The sequence below is a fragment of the Fringilla coelebs genome (genome assembly GCF_963513975.1).
Source record: "Fringilla coelebs genome assembly, chromosome: 3".
NCBI lineage: Eukaryota > Metazoa > Chordata > Aves > Passeriformes > Fringillidae > Fringilla > Fringilla coelebs.
The window spans coordinates 58159110-58179717 of NC_140030.1; the positions used below are offsets into that span (position 1 = coordinate 58159110).

At 40.7% G+C, this 20608-nt stretch overlaps 1 protein-coding gene across 1 annotated transcript; it reads right to left on the reverse strand.

The window, feature by feature from the left end:
- Positions 1 to 1933: 1933 nt before the first annotated feature.
- KATNA1 (katanin catalytic subunit A1) lies at positions 1934 to 20137 on the reverse strand. The gene is made up of 11 exons (XM_084201924.1): positions 20027 to 20137; positions 14990 to 15164; positions 14124 to 14281; positions 13180 to 13363; positions 11191 to 11312; positions 9686 to 9791; positions 9193 to 9351; positions 7972 to 8098; positions 6332 to 6466; positions 5931 to 6057; positions 1934 to 2267 (listed from the first exon to the last, which is right to left on the reverse strand). Exons 2-11 carry the CDS (start codon positions 15158 to 15160, stop codon positions 2069 to 2071), a joined length of 1488 nt encoding a protein of 495 aa, XP_084058050.1. The 5' UTR covers positions 15161 to 15164; positions 20027 to 20137; the 3' UTR covers positions 1934 to 2068.
- Positions 20138 to 20608: the final 471 nt, after the last annotated feature.

The following is a 20608-nucleotide window of genomic DNA, read 5'->3' on the forward strand; positions in this document are numbered from 1 at the left end:
ATGGTAGGTCTCCTTTTTCCAGGACGTGAACTGGGGTGCCCTCTAGGGGAAGGTATGTGGGGGGACTGGGAACTGAAAAAAAAAAACAACCAAAAACAAAACCCATCTACCCAAAAAAATAATCCCTGGTAGGTTCCTAGAAACAGCAACATCATCACCTCACAAGCACCTCACTGCTGCCCTTAGAACTGTGTATCACCACACTGTGCGCTCCAAATTAAAATGAACCTCTGAGCTACAAATTCAGCCTCTATCAACTTTTCTTTCCTGTACTATGCATTAGAGATGTTAATTTTGTTCAAATCAGAGTGAACAGGGCTGGTTGAGTACTAAATTACTGCTTTTGAGTTGAGGTTTATTTCAAGAGTTCTCAAAATATATCACACTTAGTCTAAGTGGGCCCTTAATGGATTGCTGCCAAGGTCCAAAGCTTGCTTACTCTCCCTTCTTATGTGGGAGACAGATTAAGTATTATGGTTTGTTTGCAGTGAATTAGGAGAAGCAATCTGCAACAACACCTGACAGCTACACTCTCATCCTTGCACACCAACAGAAAAGTAAGTATTAAGAGTACCCACATCTTCAAAATATTACACATTTTTATTAACTCTGAATCATAAGACTATCCGAAAATAGTAAATTTGTTTTCCATTCTGGAAATGGAAGTCTAAGAATGTATGCACCTGTATACTCACCTCAACTTTTTCATTTCTGGGTTCATCGTGCCAGGTCCACCCAGGGATTCAGGAGCTCTCACAAGATCTTAGTGTCTAACTTGAGCCTCTCATTGCTGACACTGCTGAAAGTCCCTTTTCAGTGTGTCCAGCTGTCACTCACAACATAGCAATGAATGTCAGGCACATGAACAAGATGCTCACAATAATGGCACTTACACAGCCGTGTCTTTCAGATGCACTTGCCTCCTACTCAGACTGCAACTTTGCATTACCATTATGAACAGGAATTCCACGCCAGCTTTATACAGCATGTATCTACCAGCTGGAACAAGTCCAGACCTATCTGATTCATGAAAAATAATAAAGTTTATCCATAAGCAGAGCTACAGCTGGCTGCACTGGGAGAAACTAGCAGGAAGAAGTGTTTTCCAAACAGCAGAAGATAGAAGTTAAAGGTGGTTTAATTACATTTACCACTGTTCAGCAAAATCTAAAATTATTACCTGGATGGTTACTGCAGACTCAGATAATAAGTGGCATGTAGAAGCAGTTTAGTAATGAAAAATGAGAATTAAGATTTTATGTCAATTGTAAAATCAGGCTTATAAACTGAGCACAAACACAACACGTGCTGCCTTACCAGAATAACCGTGTAAACCAGGACCCAACTCACCAGTCTAATATTTTCCTGCTTGCAGTACCAGACAGTCAAGGGAGAAACACCTATTTCAGAATTAATGCCAGAAAGCTTTTGATTTCTCAGACTAAAAAGGAAACTACCCATGCGACAGCATCACTGCTGGCTGCACAGAATTAGTTTACACCAGCTGGATGTATTTTAATATTATTTAACAGCTGCTGTAAAGCCATGATGATCTTAACCCCTTGCTCAAACTTCACTAACTCCATTGACTGTTCCAGCATGACCGTTGCTGTTCCACATCTCAGTCTTTGCATGGGTTCTTTAACCAGAATTTAATGGTAGAATTCTCCCAAGATCAGCTAGGAAAACTATCTGTGTAACTGCGCCTTGTTGGCCCCATTTTCAAGTTCTCAGCATCTCTGACTAACTTAGCAGGGCTAGCCTGGGGGTTTTATTGACACAAAAGCAATTTTTCATGAGTAAATACTGATGAAAGGAGTTCTAGTATTAAGGTAATTTTAAAATCTTGAAAATCAAATCAGATACCGTCAGCATTTGAGAAAAATTGGTGACTTCTGAGCTAGTTCAAAGAGTACTAGGCAGAACTTGCGTTTTAGAAAAAAATTTATTTAGACATCTGTTGCTCTTAAATTACAAAAGTTAAAAAGAGCACGCAGTGCACTGACACATCACCGATTACTTCTAAAGCTTTTTAAGACATAAGGTGGTTTCTGTGAGAGAACACAACTCAACATGATCCAAACTCAACTATCCATTTCTCGTATTTCTCAATGTCCATAGCAGAAACAGATTTAGAAACCTTCTTCAAAGCTATTTCAAAGTCTTCCATAGTTGTTGGCATGTGCATTTCATCTCGGGGAAGATTTCTGATTTCTTCTGGTGTCAAGCCTTCAATACGCCTCCTCATAGCCATCAATGATGCATCTCTAGTCAGGAGGGTAAGAAAATAAAATCATTACTCAATGCAGGATAGTGAGTTCAGTTGTTTGAAAGGCTCAAGCATTCCAGTAAAGCTGCTGCATTCAAAAAGATTCAATAAAGAACTGTAAACTTTTATGGGAAGATCTCCGAGTGCTTGTACAAGCCACAATACCATGTTATCCGCATTTTTCAAACATGGCATTGCCCTCACCAGATATCTGAAGAGCTACTATTCATAGGCTAGGCAAAAGAGGTGAAGACAAACTGACTGAGGTAAAGACAAGCTGATGTCACTGCATGCCTAGCTGCTGCTTACAGTATTTTTAAACAAGAACAAGGCAAAAACAATTTCACTCCTCCTAGATATAGAAGGAGTAGCTAGAGTGCTTTGAATGTTTCCTGGTTAGAACAGGAATCCCACTTCAAAGACGGAGGAGTCAACAGTACCTTTTCCTCCAACCTGTACACTCAAGAGCTAAATGTTAAATAACAAAATCTGTTCTGGCTGTAGCTCCTCAAACTTCAGGCCTTAATGAGCACCAAGCACTTTTACAAGTGTGTCATTTTCTTTAGTGTTAGGTTTGACTACATTTAGATTTCCAGCAGTAAATCTGGTAGCAGCAGGTGATGAGCTAGTGAGGTGATAATTAGGTAACACCAGAAGGCTGAAGTTCCTGCTAATTCATTGTTATCGATCTAATAATAGCAAGAAAATGCTGCTAATCTGTCTAGCAGTATAAAAGATGGAAGTGAAATCTCGGTGATACCACAATAGTATATTGTGTCATGTCAGAAGGTGAGATTCCAAAGAGAGAAAAACTTATACATTGTCTTCTGGAAGGATTTAGAAAAATGGTTTGAGTATGTTCTGTTTCAAAACCTCCCGCTAAAGGAAACCGTAACTGTCAGACTTCAGGAATTTACTAAATGATTCACAGAATCACAGAATATTCCAAGCTGGAAGGGACCCACAAGGATCATCAAGTCCAGCTCTTAAATGAATGACCTGTACAGGGATTGAACCCACAACCATGGTATTATTAGCACCATGCTCTGACCAACTGAGCTCATCTCAGTGTTAATTAATAAATTAAAACCTCTTAATAAAGGAACTAAAATTTCAGAACAATCAAAAGATTGCCTCGTTGAACTCCATCTCAACCAAATATGACCACCCTTCAATGCTACAACATCATTTGTAAACCACAAGCTACTGTTACACAATGGGATGAGGGGACATTCCATGCATCTAATCTGCTGCCAGAGAGCAGTTTAGAAAAACAAAGTCCAGCAAAAACAATCCAGCCAACCAAACAACAAGCCCATCACACCTTAATACACTGACAGAATTGAATGGCAGCTGCCACCACTTCCTTTTGTGAAGTCATTTTACGGACAGTCATTCCAAACTGAACTCCTGGTGCTTTCTCAAATACACTCTTGGTGCCTCAAGAAGCACCAAAGCTCTGTTCAAAACACAGACAGCCACCCACTGCCAGACAGCAGGGACCAGTTCTGTTCTAAAGGCCTTTCAACACTGATAGTCCACCCAAAACAATGATTCAAAGTTAGTTCATACTCACATCTAATCTGCAATTTGGATGCATTTTGTATTTCCTGAATTTTTAAATGAAGGTTCACCTTCATTTCCCCCCCGGTTATATGCTGACTGCTACGAACTGTAGTGTTACCTCTGACTGGTTTTCACTCTGGCTCAGCAAACTTTGGACTTCACCTCAAATTCTTTAAGATAGGAGGGTAATTTTGGTAAACCAGAGCTCTTGGTCCACTTCTCCTTATGTTTTGCTTGTGTCACTAGCAAGGACTGACATAGTACACAGGTTTGAACTTTACTCTGCTTATAGCCCGAGAGAGAGCCTGAGCCATAAAAAAAGCACTTTTAAATCATCCGCATCTTTTTGTCTCAATGTAAATGAAACAATCATATCCAAGAGCTATTTCTCCTGACACCATGAACAAAGTGTAAATACACAGGCTAATATGAGTACTTCCTTAGTGATTTCAAACCATTAACATCCAAATCTCAGTTCATCTGGATTTCTGCTTGCTGTCACCTCAGTCATCACTTCAGAGACTACCACAAATAGAAGATTCAGATGTTTCTTTGTGTATTTTTAACCCGTTTGTTTTTTTGTTTTGTTTTATAGTATTTGTAGGAAGGGGCTTTGGTTAAAAAAACAGAAGTAATTGTGCACAAATACATACACACATAAATTTCACTGAAAAACATTACAAGTAGTTTAATTTCTAAAATAAATGCATTCATATTCAGTATAAAATTAATTACAAACAACAAACACTGAACAGACCGGAGGAGACAAACTGCAGCTAAAATGCACAAAGCAGCAGACCAAATAAACTCTCTTTTATATAACATGAACCTATTAGCACAAACTCCTTTCAAAGCAGAACCAAAGATCAAAAGAACACCAGAAATTCATCTCACAAACCTACAGAATGAAACCAATCTCCACGACACAGATGCAGAGCAACTAACGTACCATTCCTTCCCTGGACACCGCGCAAGGTTTGTTCAGGAAACTCTACTGAGGCTCCAAACTCTTAGCTCAGCCTGCAGTGGCCCTGCTGCCAGAGCCTTTGGTGGCAGCTTTGTGTACAGGCTGCTTGTCTCATCCCTGTGGCACAGCACGCTGTCCTCTCAGCTGTGCCGACACGTGTCTGCAGAGCCCCGTTAGGAATCTAGGCAAGAAACGGAGCTGCGTTTGAGGGAGCAGCCAGGAGGTGCTTTTACTGCCGCTCTCTCACCCTGCTCAAAGCCCACAGCAGCTGGGCTGGAGCAGCTGGGAGCTCGAGCCTTGCCCTGCCACGCTCCAGTGCTACCTGCAAAGCCTGAAAGCAGTGTCACACAGGTGCTCATCAGATGACAACAGCATCCCAAGCAGCTTCAGTTCTCTGTCCCATACTGCAGGTCTCAGAGTCTGCCACTGCCACAGCTGTGCCAGTGCAAGTCTGCTGAGGTAAACAGGACAGCTGGCACTTGTCTCTTAACAGACCAGTCCTCTCCCCCTTCCAACTTTTCAAAGAAAATACAAGGGAAGAATTAGAAGCTATTTTAGTCAATTATTTCAGGAATCTAGGCTAGAGAATAGGCCCACAAAAAACCGGAGGCCAACAGTACTGAGGAGACAGGGAAATGAAGGAGGTAGCAGAAAACTTTAGTCAGTCTCATCACGAAAACCAATGTTTTGAGTACACAGCTCTTGTACCATCACACAAGACTCTACGCCTTTTCCATGTCATGAAAGCAGAAAACTCCATGTTTTTACTTTAGTGTTTCCAACCTCTATCACTTTTGCCTCTCACATATGGATTTCTGCAGAAATCATATAGTCCAAGGAGAATGACTGCAACTCCTCAAGTTAAAGTTTACCATCCCCTGGATAATCCTCACGCACGGAATTTAGTCTATATGAAGGAAGGTGGAATTTTACCTAATCACAGCAACTACTCTTCAAATGGAAATTTAGGTACATATTAATGCAGTATTTCACCTTTCAGCCATACATAAAAGACAAGTTACACTCCATTTTTATCCAATAACTTTAATCATGTAAACTGGCTACATTACAAACAGTTTTCCTGAAGTTTGCAGCAGTAGTAACACAAATGATGCAATGCCAGCTTACCTGCATACATTGGTAATGTCTGCACCTGAGTAACCCTCCATTTTCTCAGCTATGTTTGCAAGGTCAACATCATCAGCCAGTTCCAGCTCTCGCAGATTTATTTTGAGGAGTTCCTCTCTACCTTTGGCTAATCACAGAAAAGAAAATTGAGTCTGGACAATTTGCTTTCTGAAGATAAACAATAAATTGAAGTAGGATATGAGGGAAGAATGAGAAAAAGGACGCTGTACTTGCTACAAGGGTAAACGTTCATGTTTAGATTTAAGCTGGTCCTGAATCCATAAGTGAATTTGCATACACCTATCAATTAGATTTTTAAACCAAGTGATCAGAACTAAAGGAATGTTGATGAAGTTTAGATTTCAGAATTTTTAACCACTCCTCTCCCCAGTTCTTCATACCTGATGGTAAAGGAATGTAAATTCTCTTTTCTAGTCTCCGTCTTAGGGCTTCATCAATATCCCAAGGAAAATTAGTAGCAGCAAGTACCATGACCATCTTAGAAGGATCATCATTTTCAGTAGCCCCCCCAACACCTGCAGTGCAGAAAAGAGGAGGTAAAATATGCATGTTTTTTGAAATTTCATGGACAGAGAAAACACTTGTGAAGTATTAAAGCAGAGCTGTACTCTATTGCACTTTAATGAGCCCTAGCATAACCGAATCACCAAGTGCAACAGAGTTCGCTTTTTCATCTCTGTGACAGTCTGCAAGCAGAAATGGAAGCCTGGTTTGAACAGCAGCAGGGGCATAGGGCACTGCTCAGACCAGGAAGTTGCTCTCTATCATGGCCAGAATGGTTTTACAGCAGGGTTGTTTGTACTTCTGCCACAACAGTGGTTCAATTTTCACACCAACACCTCGTAGCAGCCTGTGAGGAAACAAAGCAACGCCCAACACCATCACCACACCAAAAACCAACATCCCCCACAGTATTCACCAACAGGCACCCTAAAGCAGCATCACTCCCCTACAGGGTGCCTTCACTTCTGAAGTCAGGCCAAAGGTTTCATATGTACAGGTAGACTCTGCAAACTGCTGAAGTCAATGTTTAAATTTGGTGGACTAAATCACAACTTCCTGGAGACAGATAGAACACCTCAGTTTATAAACACTGTGAATCTGCTACAACAGGAAGAAGGTAACTTCGTTAAAGTTGCTACTCCCTATATCTATTGCTTTTGCTTAGAACAACAGGATTGGGCTGTGGGATAGCTGCTGTACCTAGTCTGCCTGTGAGTCTGCATATAAAACACAATTTATTAATGCCTAAGTAAAAGGATTGAAATAGTTCTTACTAATAAAATCAGATTATGTACATACTAGATATGAGAACAGTATTAGAGCTCTGCTGCTCTTTAAAGACAAAAATAAAAGGGTACCAACATCAGAGGAGGAGAAATAAATATGCAAATCTTCTGACTCATGGAATTCTATCACAAAGCAGCCCATAGATTAGCACTTCTCAGTAGTTCCTTTCCTTCTCTCTGCTCCCCAGAATATAAAATGGAGGCCTCTGTAGCAACTCTGCATTGTTACCTACTTTTGAACTTCATTGATTTGTGAAATTTTAGCCACATATTTGTGGTGAAATCTGTTTTAAAATGAAAATTCTCCCAACCACTTCTATAAAACAGATCTTCACTTGTTATTTATATTTTTAGGAGAAAAAAATCCTAAAGAAGTAAAATGTAATGCTGCCTTTGAAGTTCTAATAAAATAGGTTCTTTTGAAGCACTTTTGACTTAATTGTGAAGAAGCGAGTGATATGCCAGGCAAAGACTGAGAGAAGCAAGTTCTTTTTCTGCTACCCTTGTGAAATCTTGTATTTTCCACTGAATCTTTCTTATTCTGAGTCACTAATATAAGATCATAACTCAGAGGCCAAAAGATTGTTAAATAATGTCACTTGTGGCTTTTAACCCCAATTTCATGTAAGGCTTTTGAAAAATTGCTTCTGAAGAATGAAGTTTTCCTTTTTTTTTTTTTTTTGTCCCAAGTTTCCTCCAGCCCAGCAGTTCCCAGTGATCAGGTTATTTACCATCCATCTGAACTAGCAGTTCTGCCTTCACACGTCGGCTGGCTTCATGCTCCTCTGAAGTTCCCCTGCGGCTACAGATGGAGTCTATCTCATCAATAAATATGGTTGTTGGGGCATAAAATCGAGCCTGAAGAAAGAAAAAGATAAAGCAGAAGCTGAAATAGCAGTTCACTCCCATTTAAGAAGTAGCAGCATGCTCAGAGCTGAGTAATGATGTATTTACCCCAGCTCCTAGGTATCAAACAATCCCCACCCTTCCCTCTTGGACCCCAGCACTCAGGCACAGAGCAGCTGTGCATTCATTCAGAGCTTTTGACTGGAAGGGCTTTTGGCAAAGTCCTGTAGTTGTTAGGGCTATAAACAGCATTTCATAAGCTATAGGCAGTTTTCCACATTAGGAGTAACATTTTAAACTGTGAAAGTCCTCACAGATTGCTTGAATAGTATTTCGGTTAAAGCCAGGATGAATGTTAAGCTGGGACATCATGACATGGAGCCTGTCCAAGAGATAGGTCAACTGCAAAATAACTGACCTTTTTGAAAACAAGAGCATTTAAAGATAAGGATCCAGGATAATAAAAGCTATTGTATTCAAGCAGTTGAGATGCTGTTCATTCTGCATTTTTGACCAATCACATTAAATGAGCTGGTATCCTGCCTAACAAACTATAATGTAAAAGATGTTTTATTTCTTGCCTTTTCTGACTAGTGTAATTGTACCTCTGCTGTCCCCTTCAGTACTGAGCACCCTAGCAAACACTGCACACACACTTGGTAACACATGGGAAAAAAGACAACTATTTTCTGAGTATTATTTCAAGTATTATGTGCTCTGAAGCCAGCTACAGTTTGGAGGGCCACTTTTTTTAACCGCAAACAAAAAGCCACCCACAAAAACAACAAAGCACACAACCTAAATAGGGTTCTCACCCAGAAAGCAATTAATGCCATCCCTAGATTTCCATTCAAGTCTGTTCACCAGCTACCCCTAATGTAGCAAGCTAACCCTGAAAATAAAAGACTACCTATTCTTCAGCTTTTATAAATTCATTTAGGAATAATCATTAAATGCAAATGGACAAATCAGAAATGCCCCAAGCAGTCTAAGCTTAAGAGAGCTGTTTATATATGCTGTAAGTTTGAAACCTTGGGAAGGTTTCACTGTTCCAGAGATGATTCTACTTCATTGTCTCCCTGTTCATGTTCAGAAACTTAAATCACCATTTCAAACAGCAGTCGAACAAGTTTCTCAGATTCTCCTCTGTATTTTGAGGTAAGTGTGGAAGAAGAAACATTGAAAAAAGTTGTCTTGCATTCAGTGGCTACAGCTTTTGCTAGGAGGGTCTTTCCAGTACCAGGAGGACCAACCATCAGCACACCCTATTAAAATGAAAAAGAAACACTTTTAGGACAAGAATCAAACCAGAGAATTTTACAATTTGTTTAGTGTAATAGTAAACTACCGGATGTAAATTTTCCCTTGAAAAGTTATTCAAAGGTAAGTAATTCTTGTCATTGCTTACTTGCAAACACCTAGCTAAAGACAGTGTGCAAGGATCTGACTGACATCTTTATTTGTTATTACTTACAATAAATTTTGTTACTAAGATGCAGGAAGAATTAATTTAAACTGTAAAACATTTGAAATTCCTTGTTCTGCCAAGATCCAATCTCAAAATCCTACTTATGATCACAGGAGCAGATTTTTTCATACCTTCCATGGTCTTCTAATCCCCTTGAAGAACTCTGGCATCCACATTGGTAAAACTACAGCTTCCTTAAGCAGCTTTTTGGCTTCTACTAAATCAGCAATGTCATCCCTGACAAGAAATAGAAAGTCGTTTGACAGATTCAGACAGCAGACAAAAGAGTCACTCCACAGCTCAAAAAACTGCACAATTGAACTTATTGTTATACATTGGTTCTCCCACAAATCTAATTCATTTTCCTGAATAATTTATGTTCTAAAGGCAAAAGCCTGTAACAGCTACAATTGACATCTGCCTGGCAGACTCCAGATGGATGCAAAAGCAAAAAAAAAAAACATGGACTATTTCAATAGAACCACTGTCACTATTCAAAGAAAGACAAGCAGAAGAAAGCAGGTTGGTTAAACTTAGGCTAATTATGCTTTCTTGTTTTGCTGAGAGGTTGGATATCCCTGAAACTTAAATACCATTTTTCACTGTTACAAGAACAACTTGCTGAAGACCAGTAAATGGAGCAGAATTAAACATAATTTTTAGAATTATTTTTCAGAGTTACAAAAGTATTAATTCTTAGGTACCTTACAGACTGGTCTTATTTCCTTGGAAGTAACTTTCAGGGCATTTATCTTATCAGCATGTGCCCAAATAACATTTTGGTTTCAAAACACACCTATATGAAGAGCTAGTTTAAAATCTGAAGTCATAATTTAAGAGTCAGTATAAAAACTGAAACATATATTTAAAGATTAAACTCAAATACAAGGCAGTTGCATGCACACAAAGTATTTTGTGAGAGTTTGTTTTTTTTAAGCCTACTGTATTTGCCAGAAGAATTTTGCTCATTTAATCCTCACAAAACCACCTAAGCTTGGAAACATTTGGAACACAAAACAACCTTTATATAAGGTTTATATTGAACCTTTATATAAGGTTTAATATTTAACACGTTTATGTAAAGGTACTGGCACAAGGTTCTATTTAATACTAGTGGCCACATTACATCCAGCAACATTTCAAAGGGCTCCTATATTGATATAATTTCTTTGTTAATCAGTTTTCTGTCTTGATATGCCCCAGAGTAGCAAAACAGATTTTCAAATGAAGATACTGACAGAAATTAGAAACTTTTACACTTAAAAAGAGTATCTCAAAAATAGATCTTAGGACTCTCAGAAAATTTTGAGAAGCTTTGTATGGCCAAGTTGGACAGGACTTTAGGCAACCTGATTTAGAGAAAGATGTCCCTGCCATGGGCAGGAGACTGCTTTAGCTGATCTTTAAAGGTCCATCCAGCCCAAACTATTATATGAGTCTATGTGTGGAAAAAAATTTTTTGAGCTCTAGAAGTATTCAACTACATAAAAAGTTTAGCTGCCTATTTAAAGGCAGTAAGGAAAACCTGTATGTATCATTTTATATGTAAGTATCTGTTAAAATACTTAATTCTTGTCATATCATGTGAGAGGAAACAGAAACAGCTCAAGAGATTAGCAGCAGTACTCAAACTTACCATCGGATGTTGGGATTCTGAGAAATGATATCTCTTTCCAAAGCTTCTACTAAATCTTTGTCATATCCAGTACTATCAAATTTCTTTGGTTCAGACTCTGAAATCTCAGATGTGGATTTGTTCTACATATAAAGGATATAACAATGTAAATACATAACAAAGGTCATGCTACTAATCAATTTTTACCACAAGTCCACAACAGCATCGTATTTTTAGAAGGTGGCAACATAAACCAGCATGAAAATCATGAAGCATCTGTATTACAGCTGCACTGGAGGATGGAGCTGCGTGTTTCACCCAGATTTCTGTACTGCCCTGCTTACATTTCCTTCTCCCCAAACCAGCATGTTCTACTGGTGCAGTTTCTTTGTTTTGGTACCTAATCAAAATTCCATACACCTATCCCAGTGTAACAGCTTCTGCCTCTTCTCCCAGAAAAGTGAAACTATATGAGACACAGCAGCGGAAAATTATGTAAGACTGGACCACAAAGTGTCACGCTAAGAGTATCTCAAATTCTCTAAGTGTCACAAATATGCCATGTGTGTGGGACACAAAATAAAAAAAAATTAAGCATGACTTCCATATGTAGAATGAGCAATGGTGAGACCACAGGGGTAAAACCAGAGCTAATTAACTGATACAGAAGCATGGACATGAACAGCAGAGAAGCAGCTCTGCAGCAGAGTCAAAGCAAAGAAGCTACATAGTTGAAAGGGCTCAAACAGCAGAGACCATGCAACTGAAAGGAAATAAAATGCACTAGACATACCCTGGTTTTATATATTTAACAGCAAGCACTGGTGATGACAGAACAACTGTAAAAGAGAAAAAGAGACCTATCCTGTCTCTCTGTGGGTATGTTCTGATGGGGAGATGATTATCACTCTAAGGCAATCTAATTTAGCTCCTACTAAAAGTAGTAGCTTACACAGCTAAACAATTCCACCCTTGTAGATTATACTACCTCCACAGGCCATGACACCTTGCCAGAACTTAAGGTTGTTGAAGCTAACAAACTATTGCATGGATATTTTATTTATTTAGATCCTGGAAAACAATGAATCTGCTATTTCCTGTATGGTCTTTTACCTTGGTCATCTGCTAAATTTATGGTGACCAGAGCACAAAAATTAAAGCACTCTGCTAAGAACAGATCATAGGTCAAATATACTGGGGTTTTCTCATTTATAACTGAAGAGGGTATCTCAAAAGAAAAAAAAAATTTAAAAAAAGGCAAGGGTCTCATTTAAGGATTAAGTTAACCTCGATATGCTTTGGAAGAGGCAAGTCAACCTTGGTTTAAATTATACTCAAAGCAATTATGCCACAAGGACGTTCCATGTGAAAGAGCTCCACCAGGCTCAACCTCAGAAATTCCGTGGTATCATTTTAAACAACCGCCTTCAAGCTGCAGTAAACATGTCACAGAATCACAGAATGGGTCAGGCTGGAAGAGACCACAGGGGGTCATCTGGTCCAACCTCCCTGCTCAAACAGCATCATCACACATGGCACAAACAAATAAAACATGGCACGGGATTGTCTCCAGACAGTTCCTGAGTATCTCTAGTGAGGGAGACTCCACAACTTCTCTGGAGAACCTGTTCCAGTGTGTGGTTACCTTTAGTAAAGCACTTTAGTAAAAAAGTGCTTCCTTATGTTCAGGCAGAACTTCCTATGCATCTGTTTCAGCCTGTTGCCTTTTGTCCTTTTGCTTGGCACCACCAAGAAGAGCCTGGAAATACCCTCTTGGCACCCACCTTCAGATACATTTACCAGATCCCAACTTCCCAGAGCAACTGCTTATTTTTAATTAATCCATAACCAACACTGTGCACAACGAAGACACCTTACAATGTGAGATTCAAATCAGCACACTGACACGAACAGAACAAACATTTTATAGGCGTGTCATTTCATAATACACTCAGTAGTAACAAAGCACAGCAGAGCTTCTCAACTGCATGAAGTTATTTTCAAGTTTACCTTTTCCTCTTTTCCTTTGTTTTGCTGATCCTTTTTTTCCCGGCCGCGGACCGCCTTCCCTTTATCGTTGGGGTTGCGAGAGGACGGACGGTGAGAGCCTCTGGCAGCTGCACTCACACGGTTGCTGTGCCCTCTGCAATCACTGCACGGAGCAGACTGACGCTTCCTGGGTCCTGGCGAAGGTCTAATTAGTTGTAACATATGCAAAAACCTCAGTGTAAAGCCACTGGTGAGCACCACATAACCAAATCAAACTGGCTACAAACTGAAAAGCCACACGGCTCAAGATAAAAATCTGTATGTCAGAAACGAGACAGATATTTTTAGATAGTGACTAAAAATCCATTTTCCCTGTGCCACAAGCTCAGGGCCCACCTGGTTAAAACAAGTGCCTTGCTTTGTATATGGAGATCAGAAAAAATTAACCAGCAAACAATAATTTGACAATACAGTTAAAGTAATATAACAGCCACTTTCTGTCAAAATGCACAGTTCTGTGTCTGCTTTGCACATACTCCTGTTCCCTCCTTCATGTTACCACTGGCACATGTTAGAACCTCCAGTGAACCAGGTCAGATAGCTACTCACAAAAAAAGGCAAAAAAAACCCAACACAAACCACTAGACAAACAGAACAATGTCTTTAGCATCCTGAAGCAGCTAATTAACACCAACAGAGACAAAAGTGAAATAAAAACTCAAAATCAAAAACCAAACAACTCGGTCAACAGTGTGTGAGGGGAAGAACCTTGACATTAGTCAGGACTACATAAGATAAAACCCCCAGAACGTCCACCTGACACCTCCTTCACCACAAATGGCGTCAAGCTGCTGGTGGGAGTGTTACACACCTAAGCTCAAGAACAAGAATTACACCACAACAGGCTGAAGTCCAAGCACTTTATCCTGATAAATATTAATTTAGGTCTCCAGGTTTCCTCTTACCTACGTTCAGCAGGTACTGGCAAAGACCAGACTTCTGCATCGTGAGCTGGTAATTCTTGTTGTGAGGCTTTCAATGGAGTATTGTCTAGTTTAAAACTCTCCAGTGTTTTCATTATATCTTTCACATGCTTAGCTTCCACACTTATCTCCTGCCAAACCTGATTTTAAAAAAAAAGGTAGATTAAGCACATTGGAAATAAGTTTGTAACAGTCCTCTGTTTAAGCCCATGAAATGCCTGGATGGATTCCACAGGGTTTAATGAGCTACCTAATTCTACTTCAATAGACAAGAATTATGCACATTAGATATTAAGGAGGTTTTTCTGCCTTCCTCAGCACATTTAAAGAACAAACAAAGAGATTTTAGATTTAATATCAAAGAGACTTTTGACCAATTTTGCAGATTAAACAGGTACGACAGAACCTAACAAACTAAATATCAATCAAAAGTATCAACCTAATAGGCAGAATATCAATTAAAACAAAAGAGGGTTTTTGTTGAGGACAAATTATCAACTTGCTGTTAAGGACCTTAGTCCCACTAAAACACTGAGGGGAAATAAGACCCTAAAGATACCAGACTAAAACTTGAGCATAACAGGGGTACTCATGAGCATGGCTGTCAGGGCAGACAGTGCACTTGCTCCTCAGAGCCATGTTCCCCTGACTGCTCTGCCACTGTCAGACAAAGAAGTCATAGAGATGACTGAAACAAGTCTATATAACAAAAAAGAAGCCTATATATAACAACACCAGCGTATGAGAGAATGGAGTAAGTCTTTTTATATTTTTGTTTGCAATAAGATAGGCAATTCTTGCTACTTCAATGCTTTTCCCTCAAAATGTCCCAGAAAAGTGCTATTTACCTGCTGCCATTTCTGCTGCAGATAGGTATCTCTCACAGAGTACAGATACTTATTCATTTGGTCAAGAACTCCCTGGTAGTAGACCATGGCAGAGTCGTAATTTCCCAGTAAGGCATATTCACGGGCCAACTTCACATTCTCAATGATCATAACAAGGCTCATGTTCAACATGAAGCTGAAAAACACCAGGAAATATTAAGGAAGTAAAAAACCAACTGAGGATTGAAACTATTTTTTACAAGTATTTTCATATGCTTATTCCCTCATTTGCATATCAAAACATAGAAGCTGAGAAAACACTGGTTACAAAAAAAAGGTCTAAAATGAATGTCATACACATAAAAAGATAACTGATGTTCTATTAGTAGAAATTAAGCTTTTCACCTCACAGCTTCGTTTCGTCATGGAGATTCTGTCAAAAAGCCCATGTAAGATATGCAGATTTAAACGCATTATTACAAGTCACAGTTGCATACTCTCCTTACCTCTTTATTCTACTGTAAGATAAATTAGTATTTTACTGTCTGGCCTGTCTTGTGTCATTTAAAAAACCACCAAACAAGCAATAAATCAAAGCCCTTCTTTCTAACGCATTATGTTTCATTAATTTTTTTTCACCTTAACATTCCATGCATGTGAGTTTCAATAGTCTGATTTTGCCTTGTGGAAACCACTATTCTTCCATTAGCTTTATTTTAAAATTCTTCAATTTTATTTAATGTTTCTTTGAAATAAATATCCACCTTCCATGCCCAGCTTGCACCTTCCTATCACCTTCATTCTTACACCTACAAAGAAACCCCTGAAAAACATCAAGGCTCTTTAAGTTATCACTGAAAGGTAAGAAAAAGGCATAATTAAACATTTAGTGCGTAAACACCCATTTTATTTAACACATGGTTCAAACCACGCTGGTTTTCCCTGTCAGTGGTGCTTGTTTGTGGTTTTTTGGAGCAAACATCATAGACTGTGACTACTTCCACTTTGCAGCCCTAACAGAATCTGCACTTTTAGATTAGAATAGTACAGAAGTATTATTTATACGAGTACAGTATAAGTAGAAGCAGTAGAAGTAGTCTCATTCTTTACAGTGCCAATGTCCATGGAACAGTTGTCCCACATTATTGTCAGCATCTTGCATACCCCAGCCCCTTCTTCTCTAAGACACTCGTGTTGTCTCCGCTTTTCATATCTCTTACACACCAAGAATTTCCCCACTCTCCTCATAATTTCCTAACCAGACACAGAAAACATTAAAATCAGCAAAAAAACACGCCTGCAAGAGAGTCATCCTGCTCTTATTTTGGTACCTGTACCCAGTGCCAGGAAGAAGCAACTGCAGACAAGCAACTCCAGCTAAGCCCTGGGATGAAGCATACTTGATACAGATCAACTATTTAAAGAATGTAAGAGGCACTAAATTCACATGCGCAATAAACAGACTTAGGAGTGAATATATTTCAGGACCAGGTCAGGGTCGAGATCAGACATTATCAGAGGTTTCAGAAGCCACCTTTGCACACAGCTGCCAACCTGTTGCTAAAACGTGAGCTCTCCAATGTAAAGAGGGGCTGCTAGGTACAAATCAAACATTTTAGGGCTTTCACTCCTTTTTCTGTCCCCGTCCCAAGTAGTTTCATACACAGAAACACAGCTCAGGCATTCCTGAGCCAATATCCTCTTCTTTATTTGCTTCCTTCCTCTTCCTTTCCCAGCTTCCATTAGAGCAAATAGCTGCTGTCAAAATTTTCAGTCCAGAACAGCAAAACTCTGGCAGCAGCAGAGCTGAAGAGGAGCCTCTGAGAGCCCACAGCCACCCCTGCAGAGGGGACCTGTGGGGTGAGCAGGGAACCTGCTATCACAGAACCTACACGGTGTAATCTCACTCCAGCCAGACACTCGCCCAGCTGGCCATGATGTCTACAAGCTGATACAGTTAATGTGACCACCAACTACAAAGATTAACATATCCCAAGCTAATTAGGCTTTGGAGACACAGTTTGGCTTGGGAGTTTTGTTGGTTTTAACCTCAGGAGAAAGAGCCTGAAGATGTTTGTCAACTGCTGTATGGATCATCACACAGATGTTAAAGTTTTCCCTGCTGTATTTAGGAGCGAGCTTTTCCACTCCTGCTCATCCTACCAGATACACCTGTTTGCCTGTCCTGAGAATTCAAACCGATGACTAACACTGCTGAAATCACAAGTTGAGCAAGATGCTAATAGACATTTTAAAAATCAAGTAATAGCAAGTTACTAAAACCAAAGTAGACTTTTAAATACAGAGGGAAGTCATAGGTAACTTTTTTCACTGGATGCTGTAGGAGCAATCCAAGCAGAACAGCAACTTTATATATGCAGAAAAAGAAAAAAAAATGTTTATATAAGAATAGTTTTCATCTGGAAATGTGAAAATAACTAGAATTAGGAAAAAAAATAACAACAAAACTAAAGAGGCTAAGTCAGAAACATATGAAAGCTTGGGACCAAAAGGATAGCACTGCACATAATAAAAGAGTCAAGGACATTTTCAGGTTAGAAAGGGCAGAGAATGTAAGGACAGAAGGCAGAAACAGAAATGTAAGCAGACTAAGCTAGCAACTTGTGGAAAAAAAAAAGAAAAAAGAAGCTGCTCACTCAAGCTTATAATGCTATTGGAATCTACCTGTGACATTAGTGCTATTGAAAATGCAAGATAATTTGGTTTAAACTAGAAAACCAATTTAATTTGTTGCTTCATCTTGACTCATGAGAGCAAAACAGCTTGAAGTGGCTTCCAAATACAAGGCTCTTGAGTACAAGAGAGGCAGAAAAAGCTGCTGGCTCTGCTTATGTCTGGACATGCCACTGCTGCTGCCACGACTTCAGGCAGTGTCACAGCCGGTACACTGAGTCCATAGGTCTGCTGCACTTTTAAGTGAAGACGGTAAAGCAGCTCTAAGGAGGAAAAAGAAGAGTTAGAGCTCTAATCTGAAAGTAGACTGAAGTTTGTGGCAGAAAGTGACAATATACTGGGGCAGCTCGGCAGGGTGGAGGACATGGGAGAGGCATGACTACACATGAATCCAGAGCTAAACCAGAACCGAAGGGATTAAAACTCTCACAAAACTAATCCTGCACTACTTAATAATCTTTAAAGTATTTACAAATACTGAGCAATATCACACGTGTTTACAAATACTTGGTGCTATCACATAACAGGATGTCAAAGCAGCAGGCCTGCACTTATCAGCCACAACCTTTCCATGAATCATGACCAATGAAGTTATCTATGTTCCAACAGCCATGGAAACAGAGAAGAGCTCATAAAGTTTACAGGGAACAGGATATAAGGAAACTAACCTAAGCACTTTGTCTTGCAAGTTTAATTCTTCACCGTGTACAAACACACGGACTTAACAACAAGAATAATCACTCTTCACACCAGCTGTGGGTATATAAAGTTCCCAGAAATTAACCCACCTCTAGTTACAAAATACATTTTATCATTTGCTCCAAGGACCTAAAATATTCCTAGAGTATAGAACAGCCAAGTCCAGCAAGGGTTGAACCTAACAAAAGTTCAAGATCCCTACAGCTTGTAAGAATGAGCTTCTGGAACTTATTTTTGTATTTCATTTGAAAGATACCAGCCTAACCATTATCAAGAAAACCCTGGGGATACTTCATGTTTTCCATAATAATTTCAAGAAATCATCAGTGGAAATGACTGTAAGTAATTTCTGCTCACAGTCATACATCAGAATCCAGGAGCACTGCATCAATCCCATAACACATATAAGTCCCCCAAACTTTAAAAAATAAAAGAAGAGATTGACCGATAGTGTGTCAATTACAGTGGTGGACCTGCTGACTGGAAGGCACGAACTAAACATGGAAAATACTTTCAAGGAGTTCTTTGCTCCAACCTTAATGTCTGGACTAAGCCAGAGCCTGAATTTTGGCAGAGCGCACATGTTTCCATTATTTCAGCCTGCTATACAGGCTCTGACATCAAAGCAACCCCATAATGTTTGCAAAGTTCTCTTGGCAAGCCAGATGAGAAAGAAACACCCCAAAGTAACAGCTTTCAGGAATCAGTTTTTACTGATGACACAATGGTCTGCATCACCTCCGAGTTCCCTTCCACCTTTAATACTCTTCTTCATAACATCCATGGCATGCAACGTTTGGTATCCACAAGTGACTGTGTTGATTACTTGGGAAGGAGAGCTGCCAGACCTACTGGATACTAAACAAAATGGTTCTCATGCAGCTGCTGTATTTAACAGTAACGGTTAGCAGAACAACCACCAGCAGCCACAAACATAAGCATGGCTGGCAGTTTGCGGAAAATAAAAAACATTACAAAAATCAATCTCTAGGTAGAGATGCACGGGTGGCATACGATTGTATGTTTTCCAGGCTAAGCCTTTCAGAAGGCTTTACTAAACAGGCTATTTTCTCCCCACAACATGGGGGCTGGCATTCTTTTTGACGATCAATGTTAAATTAATAAATTTCTCTGGCAGTTTAGAGAGGTCCGCGGCTGAACAGATCTCTGAAATTGCTGCCTGAGATTTCAGTTCCAGAGAGAGCTTCTCTCTCTCTGGAGAGAAAACCTGCATCATCGCAGATTACCGCACATTAACAAAAAAACCCCAAACAACAAAGCAGGTGGAGGGCGAAGGGAGACTTAGGAAGCAGAGCTCCGCGCCTGGGCCAGTGCCAGCAGCCCCCGGAGCGCACCCGGGCGGGTTGCGGGGCCGGGAGCGCCGGCCGCACACCTGCGGGCAGCGGCAGCCCCCGACGGCGCTGCCCCGTGCGGCGCCGAGCACGTGTGAGCCACAGCCCTGACACAACGAGCTCCGTGGTCACGGCTGTCGCGACAGCAACCCCCGTGGCCCCTCGCCCTCTGGCCGCGGGGCAGAGCAGCCGGAGCCCGCCCGTGCCCGGGAACCCTCGGGGTGGCCCCGCCACGCGGGGCTCGTCCCCCGTCCCGGGCCCGCCTGTCTCTGCGGCCCGGGCCGGACCCCGCGGGCCCCTCCCGCTCACTTACTCCTCTCCGGAGCTCGCACCCGCGGCGGCGGCGGCAGCAGCTCACGGCGGCACCAGCCACGACCCCTCCAGTTCTTCCGTCCCCTTCCTCCCAGCGGCGCTGGCCCCGCCCCGGCCCGCCCGCCGCCTCCTCCCGCCACCGCCGCCGGCAATTTTTGAAGGCAAATCCGGCTGCGTCACTTCCAGCCTGGTGGGACGGGAGAGGAGGTCCGCGCAGCCGGACCGACAAGGAGCTGGTGTCTGTTTGAGCGTCATTACTAAAAGCGAAGAGGTTGTCTGGTTTTAAATGTTGACAGCGGGGAAAAAAAAAAAAATTAAAAGGTGGCGAAAAAAGAGCAGCTGCATTGGCCGGGAATCGAACCCGGGCCTCCCGCGTGGCAGGCGAGAATTCTACCACTGAACCACCAATGCTTGTGCGGCGAGATGGCTTTGCTTTCATAACTTGAAGGTGAGAAACACAAATTTCCTTCCTCGCTGTAGACGCCTCAGATCCCGCCTTGATGGTTCAGAGCGTTTCTTTAGCTATTTCCGTAACTCACAAATGTGAATTCTGCCGAGTGAATAGCAAGCACTCACTTTTATC

Coding starts and splice junctions, on each gene's coding strand:
- KATNA1 (XM_084201924.1), bottom strand. CDS start 15,160: ATGTTGAACATGAGCCTTGTTATGATCATTGAGAATGTGAAGTTGGCC. Junction 8,099..9,192: donor TTCGACTGCTGTTTGAAATG/GTGATTTAAGTT, acceptor TTCTTTCTTCAG/GCTCGATTTTATGCCCCAAC. Junction 6,467..7,971: donor ACTGCTAGTTCAGATGGATG/GTAAATAACCTG, acceptor TCTGCACTGCAG/GTGTTGGGGGGGCTACTGAA.